This window comes from Schistocerca gregaria, chromosome 2, assembly GCF_023897955.1.
Source record: "Schistocerca gregaria isolate iqSchGreg1 chromosome 2, iqSchGreg1.2, whole genome shotgun sequence".
Taxonomy (NCBI): Eukaryota; Metazoa; Arthropoda; class Insecta; order Orthoptera; family Acrididae; genus Schistocerca; species Schistocerca gregaria.
Window position 1 is genome coordinate 181160076 of NC_064921.1, and position 19993 is coordinate 181180068.

The 19993-nt window shown below is 36.2% G+C and overlaps 1 protein-coding gene across 2 annotated transcripts in view; it reads right to left on the reverse strand.

Annotated features, from left to right (window-relative positions):
* LOC126336641 (uncharacterized) overlaps positions 1 to 19993 on the reverse strand; it is a 184822-nt gene that overhangs the window by 44408 nt on the left and 120421 nt on the right. For both annotated transcript variants that reach the window (XM_050000562.1, XM_050000564.1), the window contains exons 10-11: positions 17620 to 17752; positions 13416 to 13561 (exon numbers count right to left, since the gene is read on the reverse strand). In XM_050000562.1, coding sequence (XP_049856519.1) covers positions 13416 to 13561; positions 17620 to 17752 — 279 coding nt within the window. The remainder of the gene's footprint in view (positions 1 to 13415; positions 13562 to 17619; positions 17753 to 19993) is intronic.

Consider the following 19993-nt stretch of genomic DNA (forward strand, 5'->3'; position numbering starts at 1 on the left):
GTTCTGACTGACTGACTCATCATCACCCAGCCCAAACCACTAAGAACAGAAGCTTGAAATTTGGAGAAGGGGTATATTTGTACTGTAGGCATCATTCAAGAAGGGATTTTTCAGAATTCCAATATGAAATATGGAATCAAGGAAATATGAAAAATGTCACTATTGAGACAATTTTGTAGCTAGAACTATGAAAATTGGTACTTGGTTTGACAGTCAGAAATAAATAAATAAATATTTCAGCATTTTTGGGAACATAACCCTGTGGGGCTGAAAAGTGGGTGAAAACTTTTTGGAAAATATTTCATTTTTAAAGAACTAGTAAAGTATTTTTAATGTTACATATATATGAATTTTGGTATTTAGATTCTCAGTTACAAACAGAAAATATGTGTTTTTGTGTTTTTGGAAATTGAACCCTTAAGGATGTGAAATAGGGGATGAGATTTTTTATGATATTATTTTATTATGAAATCATTATTAAAGCTAAATCTATCAAAATTTAAATTTGGTTTCCCAGATAGTAATAAAAAATGCTGGTTCACTCTTCTTGGAAATTCAGCCCCTATGGGGGTGATATGTGTGTGTGTGGGGGTGGGGGGGGGGGGGAGGGTGAAAGTTTTCATGGAAATATTTCATTGTGCAAGCATTTTTGAAGCTAAATCTATGAAATTTTTGTATTTGGCTTCTTTGTCAGAAATAAAATATACGCATTTTTGGAAATTCAACCTTTAAGGGGGTGAAACATTTTATGAAAATATTTTATTGTGGAAACATTTTTGAAGCTAAATCTTTGAAAATTGGTGTTTGGCTTCTAGGCTACAGATGAAAAAATACTTGCTTTCCTCTTATTGGAAATTCAACCATCCCATAGTGCTGAGAGCCATTTGAACCATTTGAAATTCAACCCCAAAAGGGGTGAAACAGGGTCAGACTGATTCACTGACTTATTCTGTAGGCATCTTTTAAGAAGGGAGTGTCCAAAATTCCACTCCTAAGGGGGTTAAACAGAAGATGAAAGGCTTTTTGAAAGTATGTCACTATTAAGGGAATTTTGAAGCTAAGCTATGAAAACTGGTACTTGGTTTCTCAGTCAGAAAATAAAAAAATATATGATTCACAATTTTTGGAAATTCAACCGGTAAGGGGTTGAAACAATGGTGAAAGCTTTTTCGAAAACAAATGATTACTAAAGAACTACTAAAGGATTTTTAAGCTACATCTATGGTAATTTGTATTTGTCTTCGCCATTAGAAATTAAAAAATATGTGTTTCAGTGTTTCTGGAAACAAAATGGGACAAGGAGAGCCGAGCCCCAATCAGCACTGCTGCCAAATTTATTCAAGATGGCCACCACAGATGTGGCAACGTCGCAGTGACGTAATGACAAGAAGTTCAAATTTTGGCAGGAAAATAGGTCAATTGGGCTTCCTCCACTAACCTAACCCACATCCCTCCCACTCCCCACCTCTCCTCTATCTCAATGGGAAATTGGTAGGAAAAAAACTCAATCTGTGCTGGGTGCCAGACAGGCTGGACGTAAGTCTTTATTTTGTTCACATTGCTCCCCTTCCCTCAACTCCCCCATCTGGAAATTGGTGGGGAAAGGACTCAGTCTGTGCTGGGCTGCCGGATAGGCAGATATAAGTATGCATTGTGTTAGTTAAACAATTTGAGTTGTCACAGACAGTAGTTCCATCCAGTGTGTTCACCATGAGATCCGGAGTCCAACTGACCAAGTTCACAACACCACCACCAGAGGGCACTGTCAGCCCTTCCCTTCTCCCCTCCTGTGATGTAATTAACCTATGTAAAAATTATAAAAATATTTTTAAAAATTTTATAGAGGCAGCAAAAGAACTGGCAAGTAATAGTTATATTTTGGATAGTGAAAACAAATCAAAGGCATCACAGCCAGTGATCAAAGACAAAACATGTGCCACAGCTAGAGACCATGATATTTCTGAAATTAAGATAGAGGATAAAACTATTCTAAATCCTGCTCAAATTTCTTAATTATTTAATTTATTCTTTATAAATGTAAACAAATCAAACATCAATGTAGAAGATTACCGAAATAAAGTAAATTTCTTCAACAGTGAGCAATTTGGAGGTTGGTTGGTTAGATAGGACTTAAACTATTCTAGTACTGTCACAAAAATTCCTGTGGCATGCAGTGAGTTTTCTACAGAGGACTTAATTTTATCTACATAATGGTTTATAGCAGACACTGTGGTTTTTCCTTTTTGAAATCCATACTAATTTTTTGAGATTGTTTTAAATTTTTCTACGAAATTTTGAGTTTGTATGGTGACTACTGTTTCAAATATTTTTGATAGTGTCAGAAGAAGAGAGACTGGGTGATAGTTTCCCATACATTTTTTGTGCCTTTTTTGAATAGTAACTTAACTACTGTGCACTTCAGTGTATCTGGAAAATAACCTTCTTGAAGGGACTGGTTAACTATTGCAGATAGTGGCTGTACAATTATTTTAGATACTGTTTTTAACACATTTGTTGATATACCATCCCATCCTGCTGATGTTTAACTTTTTAGTTATAGTATCACATTTTCTATATCTTTTACATTAGTTTTGGTAAATGTCCTGATGTATCACTTCATTACATTTTTAAAGTTTTACATCAGCACAGCTTTATGGGTGTCTGCAACTCATTGCCCACAAGCTTTCCACTCTTACCAAAAACAAATTTACTCCCTTACCTACTATGAATCTGAACCTACATTCTATTACATTTCTCTACATCCATGTCCATACTCAACACCCATTGTAAAGTGTTTGGCAAAGTGTACTTCCTATGGTATTGCAAATCAGAATGAGTGCTTGAATGCATTTCTGGAAGCTATAATTAGTCTTGCCTTGTCCTCACAATTCTCACAGAAGCAGTAAGTAGAGGACTGTAGTATATTCCTAGATTCCTCATTTAATACTGGTTCTTGAAGATTCCTATGAAAGGATTTACAGAAAAACACTTTTTTCCATGCTCTTGTGATGTTCACATATGAGTCAAGCAAACCAGTGAGAATCTGTACTGCTCTTCTTTGTATAAGTTCAGTAGCCCCTGTCACTCTACGATAATTGCCACATGTCCATATGAAAATATCTCTCACTATAGAATCTATCTGCTGCTTAGAACCTGACTGCCCAGTACCCATCTGCCAGTTCAAAAGATCATTTTTTGAATAAAGCAAGAAATGATCTGTGTCCTCAAGGTCTTTTGTGGTGGTATGGCTCAATAAAATCTCAGTTTGAAGCTGTGTCAACAACTGACTCCTCCTGATGAGGTTCCTGAGGGCGCTGTCAGAGGTTCAAGCACTGTATTCAACCCCTATGACATAAATTTCATGTGCTCTTTCTCTGCATCCAGTCTTGTTGGTGGTCATCTCCTGTCTCCAGGTTACCTCCATTCTTCTGTTCACATTAGGTCTATTGACAAAAATATATATTTCCAATTTGTTGATTGTCATGCTCTTTTCACTATGTATTTTCTCACTGACTCTGATGCAGAGTCTCTCACTAACTACAGTCAACAGAAATCCTAGCTGGGAAAGGGGAATGGTGAGGGGGGGAGGGGGGGGCAGGTGAGGGGACAAACTGATTAGTTTTTGTGTGAGGGGGGTGGTGGAGGAAACAAAGCACAATTTCTCATAAAACTATTGAAAACTCTGTTTATTAATCACCCAACATAGAAACACTACTGCAATGTCCACAACTCCAACAATATGGAGGTAACATTCAGAGAGTAATTATTATCTGTGAGGCAGACAATTCTGCTTTCATCTTCCCTGACTCCAACTCCAGGGAATATAGCAAACACATCATATGGAATTGCCACTGGTCCACTACTACATTTGTTACCTCCCTTCTCTGAACATGGACTTTAGTTGAAATTTTGTGTAATTATATGTTGCTGTTTAAGATGATTCTGACTTGTACATTGGTTCGGATCTGATCTCACATTACTTGCAGTCATGAGATTCACTGAAAGTGAATATTATTTTAAAGTGAAATAAGAAATCAAAAGCAATATTAGAACAGCCCAATTTTTATATGAAAGCCTGGGCATCAAGCTAATTTCCACATATATTAAGTCACTTACTGTATCATATTAAAATCAATCCTGAGTGAAATCTGCCATCCGATTTTTTAATTAGTCATGCATTGACATTTTGACATTATCATTTTCCTTGTAGTGCTGACAGGAATGGTTCTTCTTTAAGTGCAAGGACAATGATAGTCACTAGGTGCTATAAGCAGGATAATCAAATAGTTCCCAAATATACAACACAATGAGATTTTGAATACAATGAGAAATATGCAGGTGGATAGCAAAATGATACCTCCATTGACCATGCCATGTCTTCTGTTTTGAACTGCTCAGTGCAATTTCTCTCAGATATCACAATAACTATCTGCATTCACCGTGCTATCCAGAGGCAAAAAATCAACAAGCAAAACACTTTGTCTATCCATAAACACACTACAATTACTTTTCTGGCTGAAATTGTTTGCAGGAACTTCAGTTTCTTGGGTGATGTTAAATGCCCCCATTCCAAGGACCGTCATTTTGATTCTGATATAATATGAGTGACCTGTGTTTCATCATTAGTAACAATTTGCCTTAAAAACTTATTCCCTTCTAAATCAAACCCTGGAGAAATGTGACTGCACTGGCTTTTAATAGATCTTGTGCAACTCAGTCAGCATTTTTGGAATCCAGCACATGCACAACTTCCCATACTGTATGTGTTCTGCCACAATATCACACAGAACACTCCTTGAAATGTGACAACAGATAGGAGATAATGGAAAAATCATGTAGCAACTGCTCTAATTTTTTATCAACTTTCAACACGCATGTCATAATTAATGATGGATGTTGTCCACTTCATTTCTCATTGTGCACATTTGTGCGGCCATCTCTAAAAACTCTATGCAATTTTCTAACCATTCCAACACTCATCGTGTCCTCTTCATGTTCTTTACTAATGTGCCAATGAATTTCAGCAGCTTTCATGTCTCTTGCACTTGGGATATTAATAACAGCACATATTTCACAGTCAGTGGCACCTGTAATCAGCAGACTCATTTTAAACATGTTTAAATAAAGATTCAAGCTAGTGAAAGGTATCATAATGGTGTTTGCAAATATCCAACAGCTGAAGGTTCTTTCATGTATGTGCAGTGCAGTGACCACACAGCTCTAGTGACCATGTTTCAAAATGGTACTTACTTTTAAAATGTGCCTCACATGTCTCCAACTGTTTCTGTTTGTTTACAAGGCTGGTAGCATTTCCTATGTTCATGTTCAGTATGCTTTGTTACTGTTTTCTAGTATCCACATTTAGAAGCTGGTTCACTGATTTCAACAATTTTCAGAACCTAACAGCTTTTTGTTCTATGTTTTGTGAAGTTTCTCGCCCATAGATTTCAAGAAACATATACATCTAATGTCTACTGGATTATCTTGAATAGCCTGATAAGATAGTGAATCAGCCACATAAACTCGGGTTTTCTGACCTACAGAGTATTAACAGACTGTGAACATTTCTGTACTCAAAGTGCAATACATCTTGTGCTGAATCTGCAATCTGGAATGTGGATAAGTGTCTAACTCTCAACCACAAAGTTTAGGCTAGCTTTCATAGAAAGTCTTATCATAGTTTTAATGAGGTTCTTCACATAGTAAATTCATTTGCAATTACATCAGAGTTTACAACATTCATTTGGCGTCACCTCATAAGCTGCACAATGTGCATCTAACTTTGACTTACAAAAGACAACTACTCACGTATAGCTGACTGATGTGTGGTACATAGAAATACACAACAGAAAAAAATATTAACACTAGTATTCAGGCTCTTATTCTTTCTGTGGTAGACATTCACACACAACCACATACACACCCAAATGTACACTCTTGCAGGCCCTGCAAAGCAGTGTTGTTCTTTAAAGTCAACTGATGACAGAACAATATCATCATCTAAGGATTCTAAGGAGACATTACATAAAGGTGCAAATAAACACATTATGATTGTAGTTAGAAATTCTCTCTCAATGTTGGCTCAAGCAAAAATGCAACTTAATGTAGATAGAAATTCCAATAGCAACAGTGTTAGTTAACATAGTGATGGATCACAAACTGGAGCAAAAGCAAGGAAATCCTGCACTGATTGTTTTGTAGTCACAGCTCGTACAATTGTTTTCAGAGCAATGCTATGTGTTTTTGGTTCAATAAATGTGAGAATGTAGCTGCAGTCTGTCAAAGTTACCCTTGCATAAGACCAAAACTCCATTGAAACTGATGGTCACACTGCTCATCAGTAACATGAATGTGGATTTTCAAGTGGATACCAAAGTTTATGTATACAAAATTACTACTAAAACATACTGATATATCATGCAAGATGTATGTGGACCAATAACATTTTTATTGCCATTTTTACCAGTAGCAATTAAAATTTTCTGTCTACGTACCTCTACCAGTACTGGCTTTCAAGTACACGATTCAGTTAACATCATCTCTAACAGAATTTCATTTAGTGATCTGGATGCTTTATGTAATGAATACTGTGGTTTATTTAAACTGAATGTGTGTTGTGAATAAGATTTTGAAATACATGTACCATTAGAACCTAATGCTGCTGCTTATTTTTATATGTGCCAGAGTCGTGCCTATTTCTACAAAGGAAATAAATAAAACCGAACTTAATTGTTTGGAGGCATCATGTGTTGTGATTCAGCTAATAGGTGATGCCCATTATTATAAATTAAGGGCCTAATGGCATAATTCAGTGTGTGTTGATTTCAAAGCATCCATGAATGCTGAATGTAATGTAAACATTTACCTACAGGGGTTGGGCAAAAATATAGAAATACCACAAGAAATGCACTCTTGATCATAAATGCAGATGCTAGCCAAACCTGTGGGTGGTGCTGTTGTATTTGACCATGAATGACACCAGTGCATTGACCTCAGTATGTTGCAAGTACCAGTAATGGTCAGAATAGTGTTTGTGTGGTTCTGATTGCAATGTATCAGAGCTAAGTGTTTCAAATTGCTGGTTCTCTTATGGTGGGTGTTTCCATAACCAAAGTGTTTCGTGTTTCAAGAGGCACAAAGATTTATTTCATGACCAGGGAGAGCAGAAAAGCACCATCTGCCAAGTCCCAACACAGATAAAGGATTGTGTTGAATGATCATGACAGATGGTCAATGAAGAGGATTGCGACAAAAAAATAAGAGGCTGACAGCTGCAAAAGTCACCACAGAACCGAATGTCATACTCGTGAACCCTGTCAGCACCAAAACAACAAAAATATAGCTCAATAAGTGGAGAAGTGCTGGGCAAGCTGCAATTCCAAAACTGCACATCAGTGATGAAGATGTTCAAAACAGGAAAATTTTGTTCCAGACACATAAAACCTGGACCTTGGAGGAATGGAAGAAATTCATTTGGTTGGATGAGTTTTGTTTCATATTTTTTCAAACTTTAGACATGTTTATGGATGGCATACTGTGTCTTAAACCCATGATGTAGACTACTTCCTGCAAACAATTGAAAATGGCACAGGTTTGATGATGATTTGGGCAGCCATATCATGATATTCTACAGTCAGCACGGTTACTATACAAGGTCACATTACTGCCAAGGATTAAGTAACCATTTTGGCTTATCAGGTCTATCGCCTGATACAATATTTCTTCTCCAATGATGAGGCTGTGTTCCAAAGCTTGCAGGACTGGTTTTGTGAACATGAGGATGAATTGTTGCATCTCCTGTGGCCACCACAGTCACAAGATCTCAATGTTATCAAGCTTTTGTGGTCTACTTTGGAGAGAATCTTATGTGATTGCTATCCAGTTCTGTGATCATTTACCTGAATTTGGCATATTTTGCAGGAAGAATGGTGTAAGATTCCCTTGAAAACCATATGGGACCTCTATTTATCCAATCCAAGACAGTTGGAAGCTGTTCTGAATGCCAACAATTTTCCTACACTGTGTGAGGCATGGTAATGTGTTGTGGTTTTAGTGTTTCCATGTTTTTGTCCACCACCTGTAATTCCATGTCAAGAACAGCTTTTGGGAAAGTTATCAGGGAATCAGTTATTTTCAGAGGCACATTTATCTAACCTATGTAACCTAAAGTTACCATTAAATCCATAACCATTGCCTCTTGGGCTGTTTCATTATAATAAGGTAACCTTCTGGCATTGCAAATGTTCCTGCAGGTTTTAAAATGCTTAAGGCAATGACATTATAGTTACATGATCTACTGGGGAGCATCATCTCAACAACTTACAACAGCTATTTAAAAATCTTAGATTTAGTGTGCTCAAATTTAAGTGAAGCAAGTGTAGCTTTTTCCCCAAATGAAAGTTCAGTAGCTCAACCACATATTGGACAAAGGCAACCTCAGAATCCTTGACAGACCACATCAAAGCAATACACCATCTCCACCCACCTAAAGGTTTGCAGAAGCCTTGGACAATTTGGGCAAAATAAATTTTTATAACTAACTCATAGCTGCCAACCTTCAGATAAGTCTATCAGGTCAGTAATCATATGGCAAATAAGAAGGGATCCACTATCCACTATCCTCTCACCCCTCACCCCCCCCCTCACCCACAGCCAAAAAAATTTAAAAATTAGAAGTCTGATTTAGGTCTTTTAAGTACTACATTTCAGACATTTTCCTACCCTAAATAAAGAGGATATATTTAACTGACCATACATTTATACTCATATTAAAATCAATCCAAATTATCATTCATGACATAGAAAACTCCTTTGGTCACAGTCTCACTCACACTTACAATGAATGTGACATGTCACTCTCCAGTTCATGGCCCCCCTGCCAAATCCCTGTTTAATACTGACTGCAGCCTCTTACATACATTCATTTCTCCCTCCCACATCCCAACACCCTTTCACATGGTGGCAGCTTATGTAACTTGCTTGCAACTATTTTTTCCAAAGTCACATAATGAATCCTGTTATTGTTGCTGCTGCATTATTGCAAAATAAGAGACTTAATATTTTTATCTATATTACTGCTGATGATGTGAAGCCACACAGCATTTTTTTGTAGGGAGTCATGTTTCTGATAACTATTACTCCAAACATTCTAGAGGTACTCCTCTGTCTCATAGACGGTGACAAATTCATAAATTTTGCTTCTTGTCCACTCCATTTCTTAAAGGAACAAATGTAAAGACAACATGCAACACTATAGACAGAGCCAAAACAAACACTACCACTGCGTCATGATATTTAATGGTAGCAGGCCAGGAAAAACGTACCTCTGACCTGTACTGACACAGCTGTGAAACACTGTTCTTGTGTAGCCAAGATGTTAACAATACGTTGCAAACATTGGTACTCCACTAGTAGCTGCGAACAATACTACAAAACAATTTTCAAACACAGTGTAAATAAGCCTTTAGTAAGCCATGGTGATGAAATCATTCATAGACAGATTTGCTGTGTGCTCAGGAAGGAAATCATTACAATCTATGAAACATTTTAAAGGCACATGATTAGGGAAATGTGAACACTATCTTTTTCACTTTTTTTAAACACTGAATTGTAAACTGTCTATTTCTATTACTTTTTAGTAACTTCAAATAACTCCATAATTAAGGTGATAAATCCTTAACAGTTATGGACAATCTTTAATAATTGGCAGCCATGCTAACTTACAATAAATGGTGAACAGATATCATACTCTTCCATCAGCTTCAATAACAATAACTCAAATTTCAATGAGCTACCACTTTCTAGACAGTATTCCAGATGCTAAAATAGAGTCTGAATCCTGCTCCCTGCCCAGCCATATTTACACAAGGGAAATGTATAGTCCTTGTGAAAGACGCTTTGTATTTCTGGATTGGTGCTGTTCTGTCATATAAGTCTCCTGATAGTACAGATTAAAGCAACTGCATACACATCTAACACACAAATAGTGGCACTGGCAAATTATAGCCAAATAAATGTTGGCTATTACTGAAGGTATCATAAAATGCTCTGTTTTCTTGTGGAAAAAAATTCCACCTCATCATAAACAAGAGATTCATTGTGACTTCTGAAATTTTCCCGACATATTTGTTCTTCTAATAATTTCCGGGTTATGCAGCCGGATCCCGTCGACATTCTGCCACGATATTTCGGCTCAGAGACGTCCGGCCATCATCAGGTGAGTACACAACTAGAAGAAGAGATTCATTATTGGTCCACTGCTCATCATTCTAATTCAAATGCCCTGTCATACCTACTGATGGGTCCTGATCACAAGTTTGATATGCATGAGGAACCTGGCTTCCAGCATGAAAAAAATATCAGAGGCACACTGTACAAATACCATGTGGCAGCCTAAGAGGTTGCTAGACTCACAGACTGGGACCTAAAGTTTCGCAAATTAGTACACTATGTATGTTCCAGAATGATGAGAGTACTTGCTCAAAACTGACATTATGGACATATTCTTTGATGTGCCACAGACTCATAATTGATTAGGGGGTACTTCTGTTGGCCACAGGAGAGTCAGAGTGCTCGGTTGTGATCTTAACTGTGCCAGGCCTCCCCTCCTCAAGAGATTACAAGGAGTGCATTGATGGCGTGGAGAAGGATGAAGGTGTTGGCCAGGTTTCACACATATTGTCCAGATATTGCTGTCATCATCAAAAATGTTGTCTGGGCCTGCCAAACATGTGTGAGAAAACTAGTCATATCCTTTGCTACATTTCTCCTAGTCACCTACTACCAGTCAGTGTACATATCAGCTTTGCATGCCTTTTCAAGGAGGCTATGTGGTTACTTGTGGTGGGCACTCTCTCTAATTTCCTGTATATTTCCTGGACATCATCAATGATGTAAGTGGCTACAGTCAGGGCTCTTAATGACTATCTTCACAATGGAGTGCCACACATCACTGTACCTGAGAATGGTCACATCTGCCATTATACATCAATTTTTCTGAAGGAATGGTAAAACATGTATGACAACCACTTATTTTCATCTCACATCATATTCAAAAGCAGCACATTTGGTCAGAATTTTGCAAGATCCAAACAAACAACATAACAATGATTATGATGTTACAACCTCTGAGGAAGCTGTAACATACTTTCTCACTAGGTATAGAACTACACAGGAAAACGACTACAGTACAGCTGAGATCTGCTTGAGAGCAGGTGCCATACCTTTTTTTTTATCTGTTGTTCCTGACACAGCAAGCCGAGACCTGACAGTCATCCTTGTACTACCATATGGGCTCTTTAGTCTGAAGTCGTACGTATGGCAACCACATGAATGGACTCAAGGGATCATCAATATAGTGTGGGGGATCAATTGCTAAAAGTGGTGACCAGGCAAGAACTCTGACTGCAACAACTGAATGACGTTGTTGTCCCTCCCACTAACTGTCAATGAACTATTGGCAGAGAAGCCCACCTCTCCTGTCCACCTAACTCACTGGGCCAGGTACTGGCACTCCATTAGGCTGATATAATGGAGCAAAGGTACAATATCCTGCTGCTACAGTGGTACTGACATCATCTGAGGCAGTGGCAGTGATACAACCTGTGTGGCTGACAGTCCTGCTTTTGACTGACACAGCTCCAGTTCTCACAGCAAATACATCACATGGGGATAGCCATTTGCCTGATCCAGAATATACAATACCTTGATAGTTGTCTGGACTGGCAGTTTATATCTTGTTACTAAAGCCTGCATATGTTGATTGTCAAATATAAGTCCTACTGCACTTTCTGTGCATTGACTTTGACTTGAAACACTGTCTGTTTATGTGTTGCTGTTTAAGACTATTCTAGGTTGTTCACTGGCACTGATTTCAGCTCATGTTACTTCCAGTTGTAACATTAATTCTCTGTTGCATTTTTGTCTACTGACTTAGTGTTGATGTTGATTTCTTGATGCTATGTGGTATGTGGCAGTGACCTCCACACTTTGTGTCTTGCTATGGCATAAGAGTTAGTACTTTGTAATACATACCAATTACCTACAATGACTTCAGTAAAGTGAGTAATTATATAGTCTAAAAACAAAGTTGATGTGACTTACCAAACAAAAGCGCTGGCAGGTCGATAGATACACAAACATACACACAAAATTCAAGCTTTCACAACCAACGGTTGCTTCTTTAGGAAAGAAGGAAGGAGAGGGAAAGACAAAAGGATGTGGGTTTTAAGGGAGAGGGTAAGGAGTCATTCCAATCCCGGGAGCAGAAAGACTTACCTTAAGGGGAAAAAAGGACAGGTATACACTCACACACACACATATCCATCCACACATACACAGACACAAGCAGACATTTGCAATTTAAGTTATTTTCGTTTTTTTCTCTCGTTTATTTTTTATTCTTGAAGTGTTATTCTGCAGTAGTGGTATACAGTAATATCCTTTGTTAGAGTATCGGTTCTTACCAGTCAAAATTACAAAAATTTAACAGAAAACTAAAACACTCAAAAACAACCTGGAATTCTAAAAATTTCCAGGTTTTTCCCAGTTTTCTCCCAGATGAAAAAATTCCCAGGTTTTTCCCATATCTCCCAGTTGTACAGGGTCATATACACCCTAATAATGAAACAATGGAAACTCCAGGTTGGAATATCAATAATATTGAAAAAGAAAAGATGACAGGCTGAGTTGCAGACAGGCACTACAAAAGGCTGTTACACATTTAGCTTTTGGCAAAAGCCTTCTTCAGAAAAGAAAGCACACATACATTCACAAAAGCAAGCACATTTCATGCACACTTTCTCAAAGTATTTGGCAAGCTGCCACAGACAGCAGTCATGTGTGCATGAGGTGTGCTTGTTTGTATGAATGTGTGTGTGTGTTTTTTCTTTTCTGAAGAAGGCTTTGGCCAAAAGCTATATGTGTTACACTTTTTTCATTGTGCTGCCTGCAACTCAAAGTGTCATCTTTATAATGAGTAGTGATCTATCCATTTACTAATATTGTTATTGTCCTTAATGATTTTACTTCACAAATACATGTGCAAAAAAATGAAATTTAGACCAACTTAGCTCAAAAAATGTGAATAACATATAGTAGCCACTACATAAATTATTATTATCCTGGACTGGAGTCAAATACTCAGTTTCTATACCAAAATTGTTTTTATCCATACACATAGTCTCATGGTGAGTACTCTTTGAAGCACTATGCTATTGTCAAGTGTTCCAATATCATCATTATTTCATGAAATTATGGGACACGAAACAATCTCTCAGGTGAGTAGCAAATTTGTATCTATTTTTTTTATTGATTAATCTTTAGAAACATTGATGCATGAATGAGCAACTTGTCTGAAAGGAAAAAATATTACATAATCTTAGTGGGCAAAGTTCTGGTAAAGTAACAAAACTTACCAACTCTCACGTATGATGACTGGTTGAAATTTTGATAGAATTCTATAAAACTCATTGTTCCATTCCAAGGTTTGAATGAATTGCCAGTAAAAACACTTATTCTGCTTCCGCGTATACTGTTCAGTTTAATCATTTCTGCTATTGAACTGAAATAAAACTGAATTGGTTACTATGTAAACATTATTTTAATTAAGAGTTTAAAAATTAAATATTAATATGTTGAACAAAAATACAAAAAGGCTAAAATAATTTTTATTTATGAGGTAGCAGACACACATGGAAAATAAAGATGACAAAAAGACCAGCTTCTAGAGACAAATGTTTCTGATTCAGCCAAAATATCAAAATATTAATGACACAATGCCATTTAGCAATAGACTCTCAAGTAAGCCAGATGAAGAAATGGGCAGGAGGACAAGATAAAGACAAATTGACAGCAAAAATTAATAGCAACTGACTAGATTTGAATACAAAAAATGAGTAATTTGGTTCTACAATAACAGTTATTTGATAAAACACAAACTCTGAAAAAGTCCAACAACAGAATCAAGCACATTTGTAACATGACAGTATTTAGTGTATAGGTTAGGTCATTTGACAGTGAGGTTATTAATGTACGACAGATAAAACAATAATGTTATAATGCATGTACATAAAAGTAAATGCTTTAAATATGTCTGCTTGTGTCTGTGTCTGTGTATGTGCGGATGGATATATGTGTGTGTGTGTGTGTGGGTGTGTGTGTGTGTGTGTGTGTGCGAGTGTACACCTGTCCTTTTTTTTCCCCTAAGGGAAGTCTTTCCGCTCCCGGGATTGGAATGACTCCTTACCCTCTCCCTTAAAACCCACATCATTTCGTCTTTCCCTCTCCTTCCTGAAGAAGCAACCATCGGTTGCGAAAGCTAGTAATTCTGTGTGTGTGTTTGTGTGTTTTGTTCATGTGCCTGTCTGCCGGCGCTTTCCCGCTTGGTAAGTCTTGGAATCTTTGTTTTTAAAGTAAATGCTTTATAACATATATATCATTCATCATTCATGTTATGTTGCAAACCAAAATAAAAGTAAAAAACTAATATTAGAGCAGAAGACACTAGAGTTACCTACTGCCTTAATTACAATAACTGGAGGTGATAAATTTAAAAAATTCAAAATCTGATTAATTTTGAAGCCTTGTAACCATAAGTTTCTTCATTAAAAGAAAGATGAAGAAAATAAATGAAAAGAAATTAGAGAGGGCAAAGGAAATAAATAAAAACAAATTAGAAGGAGCAAGATGGATGCTCTCAGATATGGATCAAGAGAGTCACAGTGTGAAGTGAGTCAAAAGTGAAGGGGCATGAAATGTGAAAACATGTTATAATCAACTTAAACTGAATTGCTGCTAATCAGTTAGCTGTAAGTGAAGACTTAAATTAAAAGGAATCACAGAAAGTAAATGGGAACGAAAGATAAAAAAAAGTGAAAAAAGGAGCAATAAAGGTTATGTTTGGAGCTGGGGAACGAAAAAAATAAAGAATGATATATTAATGATATTGACCTATTATTTAAGACCTTTCCAATGTGATAATTGTTGCCCACACTTTTAGACATTAAGTTGGATAGTAGTCTAGAAAAAATAGGGTCAATTTAATAAACAACTAATTCACCATTTTCAAGAGAATATGCTAATTATGAGCAATTCCCAAGAGTCTCATCAACAACATGGAACTTGCAAAACAAAGGTTCAGTGGAAGGGGAACTATGAAAGAGAATGAAGAATAGTGAAACATTTATGATGGAACTACTGCGCCCTGTTCTTGTGTGTACAAATTAATGTACTTGTCATTCAATCACTGAAACATTCATTTTTCTAATTTTTTGTTATAGAAATATCCTGTTAAATTCGGGTCACATTAAGAACCCTCTGGAGCCTAAATCAAACTTTTTACACTATAACAACCAATAAATTTCCATAGTAGTGAGATATATTTGTCTTGTCTGTTGAAAACTGTGCCCATGCTGTATCATCTAACTTAGGTATGTTTTAGATCATAAGTGCACATAAAAAATTGTTACTATGAAATACTCCATGTTGGTTTCCATGGTGTTGTAAACTTATATGAGTCTGAAATGCACTGTTTAGATGGTGAACTAAGTCTTATGCTGTGGTATTGTAGTCTTAGTATGGACCAGAGAGCCAGTTTTATGAAATGGAAAAATTAGGGCTCTTGAAGTTGAGCTGTAGAGAAGTAGGTAATACTGGAAAAGAAAGACACGGAGAAGAGTAAATAGATGTTAAAAGTACTCGCAGGCAAGACTAGATATGGAAGAGGGACATTATCTGACTGTTTTGTTATTGTAACAAAATATAATTTTGTCCTGATACCTCAACTGGAAGGCTTTTTGACAGATACAGTTATGGTAATGGAAAGTCACTGGTGGAACATAAATAATGGAAAGGTAACAACTCACCAAATAGTTTGAGTGCTGAATTGTCAATAGGCACATAAACAAAACTGAAATCATTATTAGCTATCAGATGAATTCTTCTTCAGAACTATAGAGTACACATACACACACAAACAACTGCATGGTTAATTTGTCCCAGCTGATTACACTCTGCCAGCACTGCAGCTCGAGTGAGCTGAGAAGTTGTGCTAAGTGGTGGGCAGTTTATAGAGTAAAAATTGTAGAGGAGAACCACAGCTTGACAATGGTAAGCAGATTCAAATGGATGTAGCTGCAATAGTTATATAAGGATGAAGAGGAGACTAGCATGTTAAGATGCATCAAACAAGTCTCTGGCTTAAGGCTATATCAATACAAGGATTTCCTTGTGTACATTTATTTTTATTTGACATAACAAGTGCTTTACTGGTAAACTATTCTTGAAAATGAATTTGACATACTTTACTGTAATCAGACAAAACATAGGATATTTGTTTTCTCATTATCATATACATTGATAAGAAGTAAAAACTATTAATTAGCATAAGAAATTATCTTTGTTTATAAAGAAACTCTTTGAGAAGATTTTAAAATATGATTAGATTTTTATGGAATAACCACACTATGACACAATACTTTTCTGTAGTGTTTTAAGATGGTCAGTTCCAGTAGCGTCATGGGAAATGAGAGCAATGAATTCAAGATCTATTTAATACACACACGACTCTTGCACTTTGTCACCTGGATTTATTTTACTAAAAACAAATAGGTTGGGCACAATCAGAAAGCAGAACAGTAATCTTACTTTTTATAACAACAAGGAGACGGTCTTTCCTGGGATAAGAAAATCTTCGTTGTCAGACAAATTGTTGCAAATAGTTGCATTACCTCCTTACGAATTATGTCAGTGGTTTTGTGCAAGTAAAAGAACAACACTACTTTTAACCATTGACAAACATATATACCTGAGTATAAATTTAATTCATTTAATAGGCTAGTTGGACGAGAGAAATATTGAATGTCACACTGCTCTCAACTTGACACAAGCCTTTTGGTCTGACACAAGACAGTATTTAGTGTGTTAATATTGCCACTTGGTACCATTTAATTCAGGTTCATGAGGACAAGATGACTTCCTTCCAGATATTGATATCCCATAAAAATGTGAGTTGGACAGCAGGAATAAAATATATGCATCTACAACAGGGGTCAGTTTATCTTGGGAACAGTCAGTAAGATGAAAATGTTAAATCAGTTAGTCATATTTTCAAATTCATATCAGGTTCTAGGTTCCCCCCTCCTCCCAAAAAAAAAAAAAATTAAATTCAGTATTATAATTTTCTGAAGTCAGACTTTTCACGTGCCAGCTAACCATCAATTTGGTTTCTCTCAGAAAGTTAAATATTTCTTCTCACTATTGCCTCAAAATTTAGAATTTATTCACTGATTCTCTGAATATTTCCCCGTACGTCCATCACAATGCTGAACATTGATGACTAGTAGTGTGAGTCTTCAAGATAACTTACGAAATTATAAGTCTTTTAAAAATTTGTTTTTTCTGCTGTTAGCAATGACATTTCTTTCTTCATGATAATATCTGTCTTGTGTAATAGCAAATAATGATTCTTATGTCTAAGCTCTAATAAACAAGCCACTTAATTAGATCTGCACTTTCTTGTTTGTTACTCTAGTTCCTCCTGCTTTCTTATATAAGTAGTCAAAGGTACAATATAACCACTTTTCTTACTCCATAAACCTAATTAGTGAATCTTCGACTTACACTAAAATACGCTGAATATCAGTAAATTGCCATGAACTATCAATCACAACATAAAGATCCACTTCTGTAGTAACAGATGTATTAGTTCCAGAATTTTGTGTTGTGGTGGTGCAAGATTTTGAATCCAGAGAAGCTGAAAAATATAGAAAAAAAACATAACGTGAGATACACTTTGAAAACTTTCAAATTACGGGGAGCAATAATGTGGTAGCACAAGCAATGCGGGGAATTTATAAAGTCAATATCATTATTAGTGTGAGAAATTAAATTACAAAATTTGGTTATGTAAATTAATCTCTTACATTCTATGAAGAGCATTAATGTCATCTTGAAGTAGTATTACATACACACAAAATGATAGTTACTTTGACAGTTGATATTAATAATACCCTACATTTAAATTGGAATTCAACCTTTTTAGTGCTATTCATTTCTCAAACAGTGAGAAAAAAATTGCAATGGAAACTTATGTTACATTCTTAAACATTATAAAACTTGCTAAAACTGAAATCATTGAGAAATGTTGCTTCATTCTCTTCCTCCCTATGTAGGCAATATCTTGGGCTACAATAATATATGAAACTTTCATTATTATAATAAATATGTTCAGAAGGGAAAACATTTTAATGAAGAGTTATAAAGAAAACATTTCAGACTTCTGATTTAATTGATGTTCATACGTATAGAGATACCTTTTGTTATTTGTTAAAGGTATACTTTCTTCAGCTGAAAATAAATTATCAGCTTCTGTGTCACACTTTTGAAAATTGGACTCAGAAGTAACTGATGACAGAAATGTTAACAATTATGCTGAGTCTTTCACAATTAAATATCACATAAATTAATATCTGAAAGCGTATTTGCACAGTCACAAATTTTGTGCAACATACCTAGGATAGAACAGTTTTCTCACCAAATATCTCCATTATTCCTTATTATACACTCATCACTCCAAGTAAAAAAAGGCCAAGTCAACATCAACAAAGTGTCTTCATAAATCAGAGCCACTCTTTACAATATTACAAATCAGAATGACTTGCAGTAATGTTCACATTAATATAAACATATCATGTGATCAAATGAATTTTTTTGCCTAACAGTACCAAAGAGTGATGCAAATATAACAACAACATGAATGTTCGAAGTTGAAATCAATCAGTATCTCACACTTCAGTCAAAAAGAAGCACAGAGGAAGCTGCTTTTGATATCCACAATTACACTACCTACTACCTCAGATTTGTAGTCTAAGGAATTTGGAGGGGAGGACAGAGGTGGGGACTGAAAGAGAAAGAAAGAAAATGAAGTAAAATGGGCTGAGAAATGAGACAAGATTAGAGTGCTGCTAACACTTTCTGCAGAAATGTTGTGCTTCACTATTTGTTGTATTCAGCACCAAATGGTGAAGTAAAAGACTCGTATTCTGCACCTTGCTCCTATGGTCTATGGAACAGCATCTTTGACTGATAATAAAATTGCACTTGGTCCTGAGTTTGAACTCAGTGATTGCTTATATCTTCAATAAAATCCTCAGCAATGGTGGCCCAATACTTCCAATGTAAGTGGTTACCCTCATACTACCAATGGCCTTGTTCAAGAGGGCAGAGGAGCAGACAGAGTTTCAGGGAAACCTCTTTCCCATGGGGTGGAAAATTGCCCTAAAAGACAGAAGAATCAGCAATGATCAATGGAATTAGGATGCAGAAGGCAATGTCACCACTAGATTAAAGAAATATAATTTGCATCCACACAATAAGTGTCCTGTAATTGAAAAAGTGTCATGATGATCTCCCCATTGGCAAAAGTTTCCAGCTTGGTTCCCCTTTTGTGTCCCAGGGAAGGAAGTGCCATGAAGGTGGTAAGCATGAGAAAAAGATTAAAGAATCTATAAAGGGGTAAGCTAGAAAATAAGAAAAGCAAAGTGGAATGGCTCAATCTAGATTTATTGGAGATAAGTGAAGAGAAATGGAAAGATGATAAGAATTTACTGTCACAATAATATGGGGTAATATCAACAGCAACAGAAAATGGTACAATGGGAGTTGGTTTTGTTATGGATAGGAAGGTAGGGCAGAGAGTGAGTTATTGTAAAGAGTGAGCTACTGTGGACATTTAAATGATAGGCTGCTTCCCATCAGAATCAACAGCAAACATCAATAACATTAGTTCTGGTATACATTCCAAAATTACAGGCAGAAGATGAAGAGGAAAGGTATATGAGGACAGTGAACAGGTAATTCAGTATGTACAGGGAGTTGATAGTCTTGTAACCATGGAGGATTGTAATGTGGTGCTAGGGAAAACAACAAAAGCCAGAGTTACAGGAGAATATGGGATTCATGGTAGAAGTGAGAGAGAAGGAAGATTCATTGAAAT